Source organism: Buteo buteo, chromosome 2, assembly GCF_964188355.1.
Source record: "Buteo buteo chromosome 2, bButBut1.hap1.1, whole genome shotgun sequence".
NCBI lineage: Eukaryota > Metazoa > Chordata > Aves > Accipitriformes > Accipitridae > Buteo > Buteo buteo.
In genome coordinates this window covers 23,950,838-23,971,174 of record NC_134172.1, presented here as the reverse complement: position 1 = coordinate 23,971,174, position 20,337 = coordinate 23,950,838, and the positions used below count along the sequence as shown (strand labels likewise).

Genomic DNA, 20,337 nt, shown 5'->3' with positions numbered 1-20,337 from the left:
TACATCATATAGCTCATGCTGTGACTTTTAATTAGTTCTTTCACCTCATTTGGAAGCCAGCTAGGCACAGGCACACTACATCTGACCAACTGTGTGTCTTATTGTGCTGTTCTGACCTTGACAATAATCTCCCACTCTGTGCAAACTACCTTGAAATGATAGTTAAGTGCTAATATGTCCACTGGAAAAATATGTGCCTAAATCTGTTATGAACTGGCATAAGTGCCGACATGTGAAAGTGTATGTCCCCTAAAAGAATCTTAATGGTTGCAACATTTACTACAATGGATACAAATATTTTCCACACACATATTTTGAATCCTGTTGAGCTCTTGGCATCATCGATATTTAACTGGAGTTAGTTTTGAAGGCTAAGTACATCAGGTATCAAGTAAATCTTTCAGTTCACTTTGAATTTGACAGGTTTCAATTTCACTGAATGTAATTTGTTACAGACAGAAGATCCTGCACTCAACTATGTCCTCTTTTTTCTTGTTTTTATCCCAAGGAAGGATGGTTGAGTGGTTTCCATGCTTTTCTGGATGTCAAACCTGTTTCTAATTCCATCTCTGCAATGGATGACACTACATGCGACTTGTGTATCCCATCCCATGTAAAGCTCGGGTCATTATATGGATCTCCTTCGAAAGTGCTTTGATATGCTTTGAAAAGCATTAGATAAGTGCTAATATGTCCACTGGAATCCACAGAGCTAGGAGTTATGAGTATCATTATATCCCTTTAGATTAGACTCCTTGAGGTAAACAATTTTAATCTTTTGTATGAGAATATTTTTGAAGCCCTTAATTGTTTTTGCTACCTGTCTCAATCCTTTCTGAAACATGATGACCAGAATTAAACACAGTATTTGACTACTGATTTACAGAAAGACAAAACCTTGTAAGTAAAGCAATCTTTCATTTTGGCACCAGCTTCTTACAGTCCAGTGTATTTGGAATGTCGCTGTCACTTCCTAAATCCCCTTCTGCAAAACTCTTTGTCCTTCCTTCTACTTCTCGCACATTTAGGAGTTCTGTTCCATTGACAAGACTCGGTTCCTATGTGATTACTCAACATCTTTTCCTCCCTGCTCGGTGGTGTTTTTCTCTGGAATTTCCTGTTGCATCAAAGGCATAAATCCTCTCTAAGAATTGCTTCTCCCCTTTCAGCTGTTTTGTAGAGCAGACTGAGGTAAGAAGACCCCATGATAATTTGGGCTACTGTTTCTTTCCTTCACTGATAGAGAAAGGTTTGTTTGTGAAAATGACCTGAAATAAGCGTAACCTAAACCTGGGAGGCAACTTGGATGCAGCTGCATGACCATGGCCCAGCTCAAAATTTTCACAGAACTGCTGAGGTTGGAAGGCACCTCTGGAGATTGTCTACTCCAACCACATGCTCAGAGCAGGGTCAACTAGAGCAGTATACTCAGGGCCATGTCCAGTTGGGTTTTGAATATCTCCAAGAATGGAGACTCCACAAACTCTAGGAGCAACCTATTTCAGTGTTTGACTACTCTCACAGTAAAAAGTTTTTTTGTTATGTTTAAATAGAATTTCCTGTATTTCAATATGTGCTTCTTCCTTCTTGTCCTGTTACTGGATATCATTGAGAAGAGCCTGGCTCTGTCTTCTTTACTCCCTCGTATCAGATGTTTATACACACTGGTAAGACCCTGCCTGAGCCTTCTCTTCTCCAGACTGAACAGTCCCATCTGTCTCAGCCTCTCCTTGAATATCAGATCATCCAAGCCCTTAATCACCGTTGTGGCCCTTGGCTGGACTTGCTCCAGTCCGTGTCTCACTTGTTCCAGGGAGGCCAGTTCTGCACACAGCACTCCAGATCTGTCTCACCAGTGCTGAGAGGAAGAGTCACCTCCCTCTACCTGCTGGCAACACTGTTCCTAATGCAGCCCAAGAGGCTGTCAACTTTCTTTGCTGCAAGGGCACACACAGTGGGCTCATGTTCAACTTGCTGTCCACCGGGACCCTGAGATCCTTTGCTAGAACACTGCTTTCCAGCTGGTTGGCCCCCAGCCTGTACTGGTGCATATGGTTATTCCTCCTGTGGTACAGGACTTTGCATTTCCCTTTGTCACACCTCATGGAATCTCTGCCAACCCACTTCTCCAGCCTGTCGAGGTCCCTCTGAAGGGCAGTACAACCATGTAGTGTATCAACCCCTCCTTCCGCTTTTCTGTCATTTGAAAACTTGCTGAAAGTGTACTCAGTCCCATTATCCAAGTCATTAATGATGTTAAACAGTATTGGCCCCAGTATTGACCCCTGGGGTACACTGTTAGTGATGGACCTCCAGCTGGTCTTCATGCTGCTGATCACAACACTTTAAGCCTGGCAGTTCAGTCAGTTTTGAATCCACCTCTCTGTCCACCTATCTTCATTCACTTCGACAATGTCAAAAACCTTCCTAAAATCAAGATAAAAAACAATGACTGCTCTCCCCTCGTCCACCAAGATGAACCTCATTTATGTCACTGCAGAATGCTATCAGGTTGATCAAGCATGATTTCCCCTTCATAAATCCACAGTGACAACTCCCAATCACCTTCTTGTCCTTCAGATGTTTGCAAATGGCTTCCAGATTTTTTTTCTCCATCACCTTCTCCGGGATTGAAATGAGGCTGACTGGCCTGTAGTTCTCTGGATCCTCCTTCTCAAAGATAGGTGTGACATTTGCTTTCTTCCCGTCCTCAGGAATTTCCACCAATCACCAAGACCTTTCAAAGATAACTGAGAGTGGTCTCACATTGACATTGGCCAGCTGCCTCAGCACTGGTACATGTATCCCATCAGGTCCCTTGGGCTTTTGTACGTCCAATTTGTTTAAATGTTCCCCTAACCTGATATTCCTCCAGTGAAGGTAATGTTGATTGCTGCAGGTTTTCTCTCTGGTCACAGAAGCCTCAGATTACTGCATGCAGATTTTACCAGTAAAGACCAAAGTGAAGTAGGCACTGAGTAAGTCAGACTTTTCTATGTCCCATTCAGCAGAAGACCCATATTTTCCTTAGCCTTCCTTTTGCTGCTGATATACTTACAGAAGACTCCTTGAAGTCCCTTGCTAGGCTCAGCTCCTGGGGAGCTTTTACTTTCCTAACTCTGTCCCTGCATGCTTAGACACTGTCTCTATATTCCCCACCCAGCCTCTGCACTTGGTCAACTGACTCTGCTTCTACCTCTTTTATGGTTCCTTTCTACGTCTGAGTTTTACCAAGGAGCTCCTTGTTCATCCATGCAGGCCTCCTGCCACCTTTCCTTGACTTCCTGCATGTCAGGATGGACAGTTCTTGAGCTTAAAGGATGTGATCCTAGAGAATCACTAGTTCTCCTGGACTCCTCTTTTCTTCAGCATCACCTCCCATGGAGTTCTTCCACGCAGATCCCTGAAAAGGCTGAAGGCTGCTCTCTTGGGATCCAGGGTTGTAGTTCTGGTATTTGCCTTGTCCATTCTGTCTTCTTTTTGAAAGATTAGTTTTCTCTTCAAATATGTGAGTGTTTACTGGTGACATGAAGCCGGCACATTTATTGCCTTTTGGAACTCATTTGGCTATGCCATAATTTTGTTCTTTTAAAATACTGAAAGCAGCCAAATGTTTATTATCAGAACATTTACCCTCTCCTTGGGGCTTATATTAGGAATGAGCAATACAAAGAATACTGCCTCAAATGACTACACAGGGATAGTCAAATCAGCTCCTTAAGATAGATGGCATCTAATGAAAAGGAACTACCTTTTCTATCAACAGTGTTTGAAATGAAAAATTAGACAGATTTAATATTGGACTTGGCAAAAGAAGTATTTTTTATACATTTTCATGGTACTGAACATCTATGATGAGATGGTCTTCAGAAAAATAATTTTTCCTTATCACACTAATTATTTTCCATTTTCAGACTCAAGCCATTCTTCATCTTTTATTCTACAGCACTAGACTTCTCACACAAAGTCCCAGCATGTTTCTGTAGTTGTGCAATGATTTGCATTCAGAAAAAAGCCTGAAAAAAAGCCTTGTTTTCAATTCTAAGCAATTCATATTAAGCAGGATTCCAGATATGATTTATATGACTTATAAAAGTAATCTCTAATGGAGAGAGCAGAATATATTATATTATTAAAGAAGTAGACATTAGACATGCAGCCTGATTGGCTAAGGTACAGTAAAGGCATTAACTCTCTTGAAACATCATATAGCGGAAACACAGCACTCATGGAAAAAAAAAATCTTTTCACCTACTATACATGGCTTATTTCATTTTCAGCTTATATCAGCAATAAGAACATCAGAAGAGGGTGCTTCCTGTGGATTAATGCTTGGCTGGGGTTAATAGCCTTGGGTTGTGCCCACAGCTATCAACTCGTCTTGACCCTTCATTAGGCTCCCAGAAATGCTGCACATCTCCATTACTTTACAGAAATGGAGAATATAAAAGACTAGAGAGTATTTTCCTGCATTCACAGAATTATGTGTTTGTGGCAAAGGGCTTTAAAACAATGACTGTGGTCAATGTCAGTTGCAAACAGGATTTTTACTTGTACCAACACCTTGGAGATACAGGCAGCTGTCTCTCCTACAGCCTTGTTTATAATTCTCAAGTCATTTGTGAGAAACAGCATTTCTTCACCATATCATTTTTTAAATTGCAGATGTTTAAATATGCAGTGTTTACTGGAAGCAGCAGGACCTGTGGTTTGCAATTCAAGCTGAGGACTTCATTATGGCTCAGAGGAAGGGGAAGAAGGAATTTGGTATTTGTGAATGTCAGTGCTTAATGACCAACAGTAGGGAGCCCAGCCCTACCTACTTTGGCCTTTTGAGGTTCCCCTTGTGTTAGAACAAGAAGAGTCTGCTCTTGCATGCGTCACTGAGATGGTATTTTGCCAATATCCCCGTAAGTAGGCAAAACATGGCCATCCCCTGTGTGGCTTGGGTGGTAGATCCCTGCTGGTGTATTTATTGAAGCTTCTTTCTCTCTACACACTTTTGTTTTACAAATAGATTTTTGAACAGAAGCCTTTGTTTTCTTCAACAGTTGTGAGACACAGAAGCATCCAGAAATGAAGGAAAGTGTTCCTGACAAATATTCAGTGCAGTGTTGCCCTAAGTACAATTGAGACAAACAGAAATAATGTGGGAAGTGCGGGAAAATCTTGGACAATTTGAAGAAGAGGTCTCCAGGCTCCAGTAGAATGCTGGTGGTTTCTGAAGGAAGCTCAAGCAAAGACTTGAAGTCTCCCCAAAGCATCTCTAAGGCATATGGAGGCATCCTAATCAGAGAGCAGACTAAAATGCAGGGACAAATCTGGCCCACCAGGAGCTAGACTGATGGTAGGAGGAACAAAACTTTTGGAAGCTTAAAGAAGTCTGACAGGTCATTGTTCTGCAGGTTTGAAGGGTTTAACTACTGGAGAGACTCCCCAGAATGACTGTTCCATTGCCTCTATGGCGCATTGTTCAAATTCTCTGAAATATTTTTTTTCTGGTTAGATGTAGCCCAGTGAAGTCACCCTAACTGAAAAGCACATACTTTCTCTATTGCAAGCTGCATGCTGTGGTGGAATTTTCCCCCCAGAACTTATGTCTGTTGCATATGTAATTCAGTGCTGTTACAACAATATTGGCCCTGCTTGATTAAAACTTGTTTCCCTTCATGTCTGCTAGAGTCTGGCACACTTTAGAGACAAGAGGGTAAGCAATATGGTGTTACCTTTTAAATATATGCTTTGGGAATTCATTAGCTTGCTTTCTTTGACCCATACCTCCAAAACCCTGAACTACTGCCAATAAATAGAGTAGCTTACATAAACACTGAGTAGAGGTCATACAACTATTTGTTCTTGAATTAATTTGCTAAAAAATGTATGTATGACTCAGTGCATGGTCAAAAAGTACTTGTGCTATTTGTACCAAGAGGGTATATCCACCCAAATGTATCTTTGACCAAAGACAATACAACTCCTCTGAAAATCAACACATCATCTCTGTCATTAACTTCTTACACTTCACATATTATATCTTTCACATTCATTTAAACAGACTATTTTAAATTATAATGGAGGAAGATATTTTGTTGTGATTTCAGAACACTTTAATATACCGTTTTTAATGGTTATCGATTTAAGATGTTTATTTCTTCATATACCTAATGTTACCTATACTTTAGCACATCTAGCAAGAATCTCATGTTCTGCTGTTGTTAACATTTTGACATTACTTTAAATAACAATGAATGAAAACAAAACTAGCCCACACCCAAAAAAACCTCCAGCTAGTTCAGCCCAGTGCCAAGGTCTCTTTCTAGCCTTCATTCCACACAAACAATCAAATCCAGTATAATACCATATTTTTGGCCACACACAGTTTTCTTTTTTACTCATTTTGTTTTTTCAAATAACAACAGTTGTTTGACGTAAAGGCAAATTTCTTTGATGACTTCCTCCTTCTGTTGTTATATGTGGCTTGAAGGGCAGTGCATCACATTAATGGCTTTTAATTCTCAATCTGAATTAAAATAATCTACTTAAACTTCCATATATGGCTTATATATGACAATTAATGAGAGAACAAGCTATCTCTCTCACTGATTTTTCTGGTGCTTCACCACTTCCACCCACGGATAAGAAATTTAGACCGGCTGCAAAATTATGCTTTGAAAACACTAAGCAAGCTTCCCTTGACTGAGATGTTTTCCGCTGGACACAGAAAGAGGTTCTGTGCAGGGGGATGCTGAGGGTAGAAACTATTGTTCCTTAGGGTCATATCCCACTTACATACGCAATAATTGCTCCCATACTAAAGAGGAGAGGGAGAAAAGTGATTGAATAAAGGAGCCTATACAAGAGCTAGATCTCTCACCTGTCTTGGACCACCTCCACCAGTTCACCTGTGTTCTGACTTCCAGGCCTCTGCAAGCATATGTGTGCTGCACAGAGGACAGTCTGTGTGGCCCCACTGCACTGGTTATCTGCATTCTGCCTCCAACAGCCTTTGTGCAGCTAAACTGAATCCTTCTCCCAAAAGCATTACCTGGCCTACAGAATTTCTACCGTACTAAAAAGAGCCTCTGAGTTCACCAGTAGTAAAATATGGAGATTCTCAACAACATTTCTCATCAAGGAAGTACAATTAGAGCATGCACTCTAACAGTGGTGATAGCTCCAGGTGCCAGGCAATGAAGGCAAAGGAGGATGAGAGGACTGGAGGACTTCTAGCTGATGGTCCAAAATAACAAGGTATTACATCAGGCTCTTTCTCATTTTCTACACCCTTCCAGACCTCCCAATTTCTTTTTATGTCCTTGTAGAGGTGCAGCTTCAGCAGAAGGGAACACCATCATTCTATAAAGCAGGGATGTGGAGCTTCTCAAGCTGAGGAGCGAATTGAATTCCTGTCTTCCAGTCATGAATTCTCTAATCACTAGACTGCAAGCTCTAGCTTCTGCCACTAAATATTGAATAAACAAAATCCTCTAAGTCTTCCAACTAATGCTATAGGTACTTCCTAAGTAATTTTTGGATTCTGCCTTCTGAGAGGGTGGAAATATTCCCGCTTAATCCGGATTTGGGTGCCTATCATCCTGATAAGGGATTGCCATCATGCACTACCCTGATGGTTAGTGCAAATCAATGTCTGAGGTACCTCATTGTCTCTGTATGCTGTGTAGGGAGCCTAGGTATTTAGTTTCAGGTTTTGGATACCAGTCCGGAGCCAGGCACTTAAGATGTGGGTGCTGCACCACTCGTCACCTTTATTATGTCAAGCATGTATTTCCATTTTTAGGCAACTAAAAAGAAACAGGAGCAGTGCATGTTCAGAAACACTGAAATAACAAGCATTTAACCAAGAAGCCAAAACATGGCTTTGTGTACTGAGGGAGCACCCGATTACAGTGTGGCTGCCATGCTTCTGTTGCTTTTCCGCTTTCTCACATTAAAACTAGATTTTTCTCCCTTCTAGCTACGAAAGTTCATGCAGTCAGGAGTGCCAAATTCAAATATCTGGATCTGTCTAAAAGTCAAGAGAGAAACAATGCAATTATATTCAATAACATTAAAGAAAATAAAATAAACTTCAAACCTCTTGGGAACCTCGTACACCCTCTGTGGTTTTTTTTTACACTACTGCCTCCCCAAGCTCTCCCAGAAGAAGATTTTTATCATTGTGAGAAACTTTCAATACAGGCTGAAATAATAGTCAAGAATACGCTGAATTCCACTTCCCACAGTGCTATAAGTGTCCAAAGAGCTTGGAGCCTGGAAAGATGTCTCAAATCAGACGGACGGTACAGATTCATCATTTAGAAATACATTTTCAAAACAGATGTTTTACTAGCCAACTCCTGAGTCTTACATTAAAAAGTACCCATCAGAGTTCAAAGAACACTGGGCAAGGTCCCCTTGGATCTCCCTCTGGTGAGTCAGAAATACCATGAATAGACAAATGGGGACATAATAGAGCCCTAACAGAACACAACGTAACATAACCATGTAAGGTTGTTTCTCTTTTGCACGAATCAGGCTATTATTTGCTCCATCAGCAAGTCCAAATCCAAAAGTCAGCTTTACTAGAGGGTTCATATTTACAGCCAGGCTTTGAAGTTAATCCAAAAAAGTCTGTGATTCTTCTTGGCCTTTGCACAATGTCTGTCTCTATCTTTGTTGGCTGGTTGGGACATTTAGGCTGCTTTATTTACTCAAACATGTCTAATCATTGCACGTCATTTAACTGTTATTTGTTATGGGAGTTCGGGTTTTAAGGTGACAGACTACAACTGTCAAGAGGCAACGGGGTCAGCTGTTGTCAGTCAAACTAAGTGGAAGAGGAAGGAGTCAGTCAATACATGACTGACCTTTTGTGGCAAAAAAATATACAGGCTGTTCCATATAAATTCGATGAGAAACATGTATTATTTTGTCCTAGCATTAATCAATCACTTTCAGTCAAATTCTTCTCAGGTTCACATTAGCATATCTATGAGAAAAGAATACATAATGACAGTGTGTTCTCAGCTTTAATGAGCACAAACAATTTCTTCTGCAGATCATATCTTCATTTAGATTATAACACAGTTGAGGAATGTTGTATGTCACCATTATCCTGCTTTCTTTGGCATATGAAAATTTTGTACTTTAATTGTATATGCAAAAGCATTTGGGATGTTACTGTGGAAACAGCAACTTTTCCTCTAAGTTTCTTTACAAAACCATAACTGTGGGGTTCAGTCTGGCCCTTGAACAGTCCTTCCTGGTTCAGAATCACCACATCCTGATCATTTTGACTGTATTTTAATCCTCAGTTTAAGTCTGCAGATTTCAGCCTAGCTAACAGCAGTTGTTTTTTAGGTATACTTTAGTTTACTTCTGGAATAACCTTAGGAACGACAAGTTTACAGGCTTACTAAGAGCAGATTGTGCCCTTTTTAGGAAACTAATTATGCTCTACACTCTTTTTTGGTGATGGCTGTGTAACTGTTAATTTTAAAAGGGGCTGTGAAAAAGGGAACTGTTTTGAGGTGAATGGGAGGAAGGCAACCAGACCCCATCACACTATTTTCTCTCTTCTCAATATCTAAGTTTGCATGTGAAGCAGGGTTCATGTTATTCTGGCAGCTTCTTAGACACAAATGGGAGGATGCAACAGTTCTCTGGGGACTACCTTTTTTACTTAGAAAAAAATCCTGTTGCTTTAAGTGGAGTTTTCTGAGCCTTTACAAGGCTTGCAAGTTACTATTCGAAGGAAACAGAAATATTTCCTAAGGATACAGCTAAAAGGTAAAATCACAGCCCATAAAAAGCCTTGTTTGATACCTGGGGTATATAAGGACAGTGGAGTAAGCAAAAGATGTACTTGTAGTAGTGTATGCTATGAGGTCTCTGTACCCAGGGAGTCTACAGGATGGCTCATTCTTGCCCCTGCCCACAGGTTGGTGTAAGATTCCACCTCTGCCTTGAGCTCACTGAGTGAAGGGAGCTGCAGGCATAGCAAGCAGGACTTATTAAGGAGCAAGGAGGAGCTAGAGGGACTGCAGCACTGGCATTGCCTGGTGTGTTTGCACACACCCATGTCCCAAGGCAGAGCTTTGACTCTTCTCCACCATCCAGATCAGAAGGAGGGCAGAGAAGGTGTTTCAAATCAGCTGGATAAAGCATCCTGTGAAGATACCTCTCTGTTTTGTCACTGGCTACAGAGTTAGGCAATCAGCTTTGGCATCTAACTTTCAGACGACTAAGATTAGGTAAGATGAGTCCCCCTGCTCATGCATTAAACGTCCCACTCAACTTCATGCAGTTATCCTTGTTCTGAACCTAAGTCAAGCTAACTAAGCTTATATGCTAGAAGATTCTGTCTTTATTAAGATTCACTAAGAAAAGGAGATTTCACGTCTTCTGTAGCTAGTTTGTTCCAAATGTTACACATCCTCTGTCACAACCAAAACCTCAGAGAAACAGTCTCTGCTTCTCATTAAATTTGTTTAGCTTTAATCTCTTACAGTTATTTCTTGTTACATACTAAACTGACTTAGAAAAAACTTTTATGAGGCTAATTCCCACTGAAATAGCTGTAATAAGCCTAGAAAATTGGCATCTAAAGATCTGTGCAAGGGGTTTCATTTATGTGCTTGTTTTTTCACAGGACCTTGGTTTTGGCCCTTACAGAGTTAATTAGATTTCACCAACAGAATGATGAACAGAAAGACTTGATTGGATCTGGAACATGTCAGGTCTAGTTCCCAGTAAGGTAGCTAGCTAAGGGAGCTAAGCTTTATCTTTTGCTTGCTGAAGAAGTTGGGGAATGTTTACTGTGATATTACTTGCACACTGCAGTGGTCAAAATTATCACAGATTGTTCCAGCCAGGGATAATAGCTCTGCCTCTCTGCCTGTCTCTATATATTAGGAACAGTGAACTAGTGCAGTTAACTTCTTAACTGAACTTAACAGGGACTAGCTAGTGTGTGAATGTCAGACTCCTACTGAAATTAGAAAAAACTGGAATAAAATTCCCATCATATTTTCCAATATGTATGTCTTTCCTATGAGTGTACAGATGCTTATGTACTAGCATTTTCTATGCAAAATTTTGTTAAGACCTTTGCAAAAGCTTACACTAGAAGATGTCCATCCCAGTTACCCAGATTTGGAAGGACAGAGAGACATCCAAGCTGTCAAGCTTTTGGGCTTAAATTTCAACCAGAGCCTGCCCCTTTTTCCCACTAGCAGATGACTCACTGAGCAAACCTTAATGAAGTACATCCAGTCTAGCCTTTCAAACATATTTGCTAAATATGCCTCCTCTTAAAAGCATTTTATCTGTGCTAAGGGAACTGAAGAAAGGATATGAAAATTTCTTGGGATTGATTGTTAATACAAAGAAAATGTACTGACAAATCAGGAATTAATTCACCCAGAATCTGAAAGGGTGTCCGTTGTTACTGAACTAGACAGAAATCACTTTCTCTCAAGCAAGGCCAGATAGTTCTATGCTCTCTTCAGTCATAATGGTGCTAATAGCTGTTGCAGAAGGAACACAGTATGTGACCTTTAGTCCTGACAGGTAGAAAAACCTTTCAAGTCATCCTTTCAGTAAACACTGCCATGGTCCCGTACACTAAGAGAGACCCGTGACCCCCAAAGTATGCACCTATTGTGGATTTGGTGCCATGATGGTTAGCTATTGAGCTGTCATTCAACATTCTGTAAATACTGTCCCATCTGTTCTCTTGTTTCTCCAGGAAAGCAAGTTAAGTGAGGAAGAATTTCTTTGATCCACTTTCACATTTGAGGAAAAGGAGAAATTAACTTAAAAGGTGCGAGGAGCTTAATTTAAAGCTCCTGTTGTAAGCTGAAGATCCTCAATTCTTCTCTTGCTAGGGCAAAATGCACTCTGGGGATAAATCATTCTCCTACAACTATGGGGAACACAGGAAGGTTCTTGCATTCCAGGTAGAAAGACTGGGGAATTCTAAATTCCTTGAAGAAGGAAGGTGATAATCAATCAGTTTGATCAAGTTAGGATCTGCAGTTATTTCCTAGTAACAGCAAACTGAATTATAAATTTGTCAATGTACTGCCCAGTGTTAATGACATGACAACCACATAGTACTACAGACACATGGCCAGCTGTGAGTAACAGCTTACAGTACAATCCTTCTGCCTTATGCAGTGTAAATACAATTCTGAGAGCATATGAGGTTGGAAATGCAGGAATTTGCACGGAGAAGTTCATTTTTTCTATGGTCTGCACTGTCCCTTCTTTTTAGTGGTAAGACAGAGATTGTCACTACATGAGTGTTGTACGTCATATGAGCTTGGTACATATTACTCTTCCCTCGATTAACAGAGAATGAATAACAATGAATTTTTAAGCTGGACACAGTGTATACCATATACGGTTTGGCTCCAAGAAAAACCTTTCATTGGGAAGGATGTGAAGAATGCAGAGCACATCACGGAAACCTAGGAGATTATTGATCTGGGTCAGTCCAGGAAAGGTGTTTAAAAATAATATTGGAATATTCAGGTAAGATTCAGGACATGAATTTGAGAGGTAGTGATAGTGAGAAAAAGAAAGTAAGCAGCATGCATGTGACCTGAACAGGAACCAGTGAGATGTTATCTTCAAAGAAAGTGATAATAAAAAGGATTTGCATTTGGCCCATTTAATTTCATCATTTGTATTCTTAAATATCTGGTCAAATAAAAGATGCAGGTGTCTTTGGGTATAGAAAGAGATTTTTGTGTGTATTACCTCCAGGAATGTTTGGGCCCATAGCCGGGACCTGATTTTTAGTGCTGCACTCTTCCCTCTTTCCAGTTGTCCCACAGTGCAGGAAATTAGGATACACTTCACATTTGTACAGTTCTGTGAACAAAATAAAGGAAAGTCATACCTATGCTTTAAAAATGTATATAAACATTTTCAAAAGCTATAAATTAGCAAAACAAATCAACTTTCCCTTAAAGAGTTAAGTAGTCTGAAATCAGTAATTTCATCTAATATACATGAGATACCCCAAGAGACATTGTGCAAACTATAAACCAAGCAGGAGATTCTTTTTGCACCACCAATGCATACAACGCCTACCTGTAGTAATGAAAATAAAAGTAATAATTTTCAACAATATCTACTCTGAAGAACTCTTAAAATGTCCAGGTACTTATCAATCCTTTGAAGCATGTGCTTTGTCTTCATCTATCAGTCATTTTGTGATTTCAACACTTTTTTTTTCCTGTTCTCCATGCCTGAAGTCTTTATTTATGTTCCTAAATATTTCCCCTCTTCTAACTCTCCTGGTTTGCTTACTGATGTTTACATTATAGCAGCCAGAACATTTGCTGAGATTCATTAGTTGCTCTACTTGAAACTTGTTGTCCATGAAATGTTTCTGATGAGCAGTGATTCTGGCTCATACACAGGGTTGAAGACAAAAGCCAAGCAATGCAACTCAAAACTATATGCTCTGTCTGCCAGAAGAATGTCAAAAAAAAAGGTTAAAAGCTGACTGGAAGCCACTGAAGGGAATGAGCAGAGTCTCATGAGGTAACCACAGAAATTATGCGGTTGTTTAGGGCATAGAAAGGGAGAAAGATCTCAGAAAAATGATTAAAAATGTGTGTAAAAAAAGGTATAGGTTTATATATACAAATGGGTTTTACCTGAAAAGTTTTGGTTTGATTCAGGAGGAAGGCCAAGGTTTTAATTGATTCATATTTTTATAACAAAGCAGAGAATCTTTCCCTTACAGATGCTTGATTGACACTCACGTCAGAAGGTCTTGTGACCTCAAAAGCAAAGCTAAGTTTTCACAAGTATATTCCCTCAGGAGAGTGAGAAAGGCTGACTACCAAAGCCCATACTTCAGAAAATGAGATGATGGTGTATGTAACAGATCTGAAAACACCCTTAAGGAATCCTGTATCTTTATAGACAGCTTTTCCCACAAATCTCTATCTTATCACAAGTTAAGTAGAAGCTGTATGCTTAATCACTGTTTTCTAAATCTGCCTGAAAATGAAACTGTAAACCCTGGAACTTGCAGCTATAAACCTTTCTTTGAAATGAATATTTCAAAGTATCTGCTTATTTGGCTTTTCATGTTTAAACATCCTCCAACCAAATTTATTTATGTTGCAGGAAGGAGGAGAGCTGTTTTCATGAATCATAGTGGCCAAAAACACATATTAACAAAATAAATCATTAGTATGAAAAAAAGTCTACTTTTGGCTGACATTTTAGGACCTGAACACATATTTCTATTTTTCTTAGTAATGCACTTAGTCTGTAGTGACTTTCAGAACATTGTAACATTAGAACTAATGGAAGAGTAACCAAATGTTTAATAAACAGTATAAATAGAGTAAAAGGTTCTCAGAACATTTTTTCTCTCTGTGAAAATGCTTTAATGAAAATGAAAATAACTTAAAATTTCTGACAAAAAAAGGACAAATTTTAAGAAAGAATTACCTTTGGCCAATTGGTCATTTTCCAGAGCAACATTCACTTTCCCTGTATATTTCCAATGTGTCAAAATAAAATTTAATTTTTCTAGATCTGTAGTATGCAATGCTGAAGGCACATAGAATTGTGATACCTTTCTAACTGAACAAATGACATATTGCTTTTCCATGTCCATCCTGGAAAAGTCCTGCTATATATCCAGTGGTAAGCACTGTACTCTATCCTAATTTGTGCTTATCAAAAGCATATTGTCCTAGAAGACTGCTCATCACAGTGCCAATTTTATATTACTAAGCACTCAGCTAAATACTATCTGTCAACATCAAGCAGCTGAAAAATCTCTGCTTTGTATTTTAAGATGCAGACACAGTACATACTTAAGAACTTTTAAATCACTTTCAGTTGCTGCAGTAATGTCTATGCTGGCAGCATATAAGCCTAATCACTGACAAAGATAACTGATAATTAAGGTATTACTGAAAAATGGATTAAGTGTTCTGTGGTATTGACTAGTATGTCTTCAAAAGCCCAGGCATTTTTCGTTCAGCCCCAGTGGAATCAGATTCTTCCCAGGGTATTAGGTTGATGAAAGAATTACATAGGAATCAACAGCAATTATTGTTTAAAATGGGTTCATCTGTGATTTTGTTCTTAATAACACTATGGTATTCATTACTTTCAGATTCTATCTTCTTCCTGTTATGAAAATTGCCAAATTAACTTTCAGAAGCAGCATAATTATTCTATTACTCCAGAATACTTAGGTCTGTGAGGTTCTTTTCTTCATAACCAAATTCTAGGGATGTCAAGGAATTCAAATGTGAGCTTGCAGTAAACCGCTTAATAAGATACTGGACAGCACCAAAGAAAATCTGCCCAAGGTTCATAAAAATAGATGGAAAGCACTGACTGCATGAATCCCACGACTGACCTCAAGGTCATCGAGTTTGAACACAGCCTCTAGGCAAGGGGAGCTGATACCTGTAATGCTGAAGTATGCTAATGATGGGACATTGAATGCAGGAATGGAAAAAAACCCCAACCTTCTGAAAATACAGCCAAGTCCAAATACTCAGGTACCAGACTGACTAATCAGAACTATTTTCCTGGGAGAAAGATCTTTGCTCTTGCTCCAGCATTGTCTGGAATGTTAAAAATGCAGTGACTTGTTCCATTTGCCTTGCTTGTGGTAATGTAAAGGGAAAGAGTCTTACCCTTCCATGTGTATATAAGTACTTACTGGGGGGAACAAATATACTCCAAAGTATTTGTACGTCAGAACTGTTACTTTACATAAAAATATTAATTTTAAGTGTGAGCTACTCTTTATGAAACAGCCAGAATGCTAGAAGTCAAGTTAACAAGAAGAGAACTACCTTTCAAAAGTCAGAATCTGAAATTTAGTTTGTGGAAGAGGGGCCCATTCTCTAAATCTGTGCCGAAATTCCCTGTGATAAGTGTGCCATTGTGTGACCACAGAGGTTTGTCTGCAAACAGCCAGGAGTAAGACAGCCAGGAATTTGGCATGCATGATCTTTAATGTAAAAATCTGTCAAACAAAATTGCTAACCTGTGGCATGGTGATATGTAATAATATTTTAAACTGAGGGGTTAAAAATCACTTAGAAAAATATTTAAAAGTCTGTAAATAAATTGCAGTCAAACCAACAGCCACCTTGGTATACTGCATGCATAGTCCCAGTTTAAAGTTTTTAGATAGCTCACCAATATTTTTGCAGAGTTTTTCCTGTGAGGTTCTGCCACTGTGACATCCCTTCTCCTGATGTAATGAGAAATTGTGGAATTATACAAAAAAGCAGCAAGTTCAGGAGTGTCTTGTGGAATAGCAAACTGCAAAGAGAAAAAATGTGAATGGTAATGACATACTCATACAATGAGTCTAACAGATTTGTTCCCTTCTCAAGGAGTCTTGAATTTTGGATCAACACTGTTTTTTTCAATTTAACAGCACAGCCATGAGAATATACTGTCTTCAACTAGGAGCATGATGAGTAATAGCACAGCAAGATATTGCCCAGTTATAGGAATTACATTTCCACCTTTTACTGGTGTCAATTTCATTGCTGTACTTAATTTTGTTAGACTCTTGGGGCCAGATTCTGATCTCTGTAACAGGATAAACTCAAAGTTGCTGCACGGAAATCTGGTTATTAGTTCAGGTCAGTATCTGCCTATTGAAATATAATGATTTTACCAGCTTTAGAAAGTAAAAGAAAAAACAAAAGGAAATCTGAATTCTAGCAACACAACTTTTGATCATTATTTGTTACAGACTTCTTTTGGTAATAACTCAACTTTATATAATGAAACACTTTGTTCATTTTTGACCTCATATTAAAGTGCATTCTCTTCAGCTTTATCTTCACAGATTTTTATTCTCTGATTAAAACCTGTTTTTATTGTTGGCAGTTTGTCTTTAATTTTTACACAGAGCATTTATGGCTACTTTCAAGACGCCTCAGAGAATGCCTGGGAACCCAAATGCTATGGAGGGAAGATAAATTCTAATTAATGACAATCCAATCATGTAAAATCACAACAAAATATATGTGGAAGTTTGCAATAACCTCTCAACAGGAACTCACCTAAACATAGACAAGACTGTTCTTTAAGGGCCTCAGTTTATAAAGAGCTATAATCAGATCCATCTTATCAGGCAAAGATGGATCTTTGAACACAAAATATCTTACATTACTAAAGAAAATGTTTGTAATTGTAAGAAATGTTGTTGCACTAAGGGGAATATAATAGCTATAAACACACAAAACCTTCCACACACTAATTCTGTGTAGTACTAGATTTGGAAAATTTGTACCATTCATCTGATTAAAGTTACAAGGCTAAAGAAGCAACTGTTTTGACACTGTCTGAGATCTTCAGTCAAAAGCATCCTACAAAGTGAAAGATACTATAATTTATTAACTGATGAAAACCCCTTAAGCAAAAATAAGAAACTTTTTTTTCCCTGTTGCTTAATTAGGTTAACATTGTCTTTTTTGCCATAAGGGAACAGTTAAATAGCTACTAAATCTCTCCCTCTCAATGTGATAACATGTGGGAATTCTCTTTCCAGGATTCTGTCACCAGCACATATAGGCTTCTTTAATGATGACAAATTAAAAGAACCACAATATAATGACATGCCTTTGAAGAAGCTCTCAATATATGATCACAAGTGATACATGTGTAGATCCATTTGAATACTAGATGATTTTTATATCTACTTATTTTTTTTTTTTCATAAATCCCAGAGTGTTAGCATCTTCAGTAGTGAATTATTACAGCAAAGGTTCAAAAACAGCCCTCTGTGACTAAGAGAAAACATACATGTCTCCTGCAACAATTTAAAAGCAGAATTTCTCTAGTGGCCTAGATGTTCAGGTTAAAGATATTATTTTATCCTTCTTGAGCCAGCAGCATGGAATTGTACAACTCTGTAGCTATTTTATACACCACATATTTAGCACACCATACCTTATTTTAAATAGATTCTCCCTCCCTCCCTTTAACTACAGTGTCTCACTTTCCTCACCAGGGAAAACTGTACTGCTTTCTTCTCCCAAGCCTTGTCACCTTGAGCAGATTTCCAGATCTCTCCAGTTCTTCACTTCTCATTTCAAAACCTGGTTTAGCTTTCCTCTTTTTCTAGCCAGGCAATACCCTCTGCTGCAATTTCTAACTCCATCAGAAATGTTCTGGAAGAGGACTTTGTGTAAAAGCTGTTATACAAGAGGTGTCAGTGACCATTCAAGAGCAATGCATTGGATGGTATTATTTTGTCTCCAGACCAGGACTTACACACAATAATAATGGCTCTGCAGCATGAGGAGACACTGCCTCAGGAAGAGGTTAGCTCCTGCCAGTCGTGTTAGTGGATGTACCTTACCTGTGTGGTGGATTTTAGCTGTTATTTCGCTGCTTCCCTGACAGATGCCTCACTCATGGTACTACAGTACTCAGCTATTGAGAAAGTGTCATGTATATCACCCCCCACTGTCTACCATAGTTGGAAACCACTGCCTATACCTCTGGTATTTATAGGCATAGGCTCCATAAAACTATTTTTTGTCATCAGTCTGGGAAAAAAACCCAACAACTCCTCGGGAATAGTGGCTCAGGCCAAAAGTCCATCCAGCTGAGCTCTCTTCTCATCGATATGGCCTTTAAGCAGATGTGGAAGGAAGAATAAGAAGATGGCATGCATACAGAATGCTCTCTCCTAGTAACTTTCAGCTTCCAAATGTTTTCAGCTCAGGGACTTCCTGATCTGCATGAAGTTTTTGTTCATTTATTAATCTTCACTGGACTTCTCTTTTGCAAATTTGTCCAGTTTCCTCTTAGAACCATGTAAACTTTTAACCCTGACTAATTCCTTTGGCAGCAAATTCCAGACATCTAATATCTGTCACCATGAACCACCACTTCCTTTTGCTTGTTTTGAATCTAGCTTTACAGGCTTCATTTGATGCTCTAATTCCTGCGCAGTGAACACACTGCATTCCTGTGCAGGAATGGGCAGACAGTAGTCAATCCCCACCCACACTCTTCCCGCCACTTCTGATCTTGCAGATCATATTTGTGCATAGTCACCTCCTCTCTAGATTGAAGCATCCTACTGTACTGAGTTCTTCTGCAACGGAATCTGTTCCATATCTTTGATCAGTCCTTTTGCTCCTCTTTACACCTTTTGTAAGATTCATAAATTTATTTTTCTTTCACGTCCCTCACTGCTTTCAGAGAAAGATAAGCTACACAAAAGGAAAAGTCCCTAAATAAGAGTCTTCGCATGTGCGCACAGATTTGATTTATCCTTATGGAAGAAACAACAAAGCACAAAGGGAACCTTTCTACAAGACAAGAAATTCAGCAATGAGGAGGAATGTACTACTTTTTGACTGAAACTGAAGAATCTAAGTAATTTCAAAGGGGAAATACCCAAGCACCCTAAGAGAGCTAGCTTCTGAAATCCAAAAGGAGCCAAGCATATAATGTCCTTAGCCTTATTTGGAAATTTGAGCCAGGCATCCTGCTGTTTATACAAAACCTGAAGGAAGCTGTCTCTGTATCCTCTTCCCATCTGGAGCAATAGATAAGCATTACATATTTGAAACGTGATTTGTGTATTCATGCTGTTCAGTGCTTTGAAAAACTGAAATAAGGAAAGCACGTTTAAATTCTTGCAATAATGATTGTGCATCTGAAGCCATATTCTGCTAAGACAGAGGGACCATTATTTCATTATCAGAGGAAGATTTCTCACAAGCCTCACAAGAATTTAGTCTTGTTTGTTAAACAGATGTAATCATTATCAAGTAGGAGAAGGAAGAGCAAACTAAAAAAACCTAAAAAAACCAACAACAAAACAACCTAAAAAAAATCCTCAAAAAATATGTTGCTTCAAAATGTTGTTAAGAACTGTGGCACTATTCTACCTAGGAGCTCTGCCCTCCTGACAGTAATGCTCCCATCTCAGCTTCTTAATTTAAACTTAAAACAGAATACAGTGGCTAGTGAGGAGGGATGCTGAAGTCCTTTTCATATACTTGCAACCTGATCTGACCAGTGGCTTTGAGATGCTAGGCTTGCAAATACAAATGCAGCAGCTCAGCTTCTTTCTCCTCACCACTTTTGAAAAATAGGTAGAAATGGGGTGGAAAAGATTAATAGAAAAAACCTCTGTTTCCAAACTTCTTGTGTTTTGGGTACAAAATGGAAACATTTTCTCTATTCAGTTCCCTATCACTCAATTCCTTTTTCTTCCTCTACAGAAACTAAACAAAAGGGTGGAAACCTAACACCTCTCTGGCTTCCTGGGTGAAACACAAAAATCTAGCCATTTGG

The 20,337-nt window shown here is 39.0% G+C and overlaps 1 protein-coding gene across 3 annotated transcripts in view; it reads right to left on the bottom strand.

Moving 5' to 3' along the window:
* The window catches only part of ITGA8 (integrin subunit alpha 8), a 125,347-nt gene that overhangs the window by 17,373 nt on the left and 87,637 nt on the right, over nt 1–20,337 (bottom strand). For all 3 annotated transcript variants that reach the window (XR_012653226.1, XM_075048476.1, XM_075048482.1), the window contains 2 exons: nt 16,201–16,326; nt 12,766–12,879 (listed from right to left, as the gene is read on the bottom strand). Coding sequence is in view for 2 of the 3 variants with exons in the window: in XM_075048476.1 (XP_074904577.1) it covers nt 12,766–12,879; nt 16,201–16,326 (240 nt within the window). In the remaining variant the exon portion in view is untranslated. The remainder of the gene's footprint in view (nt 1–12,765; nt 12,880–16,200; nt 16,327–20,337) is intronic.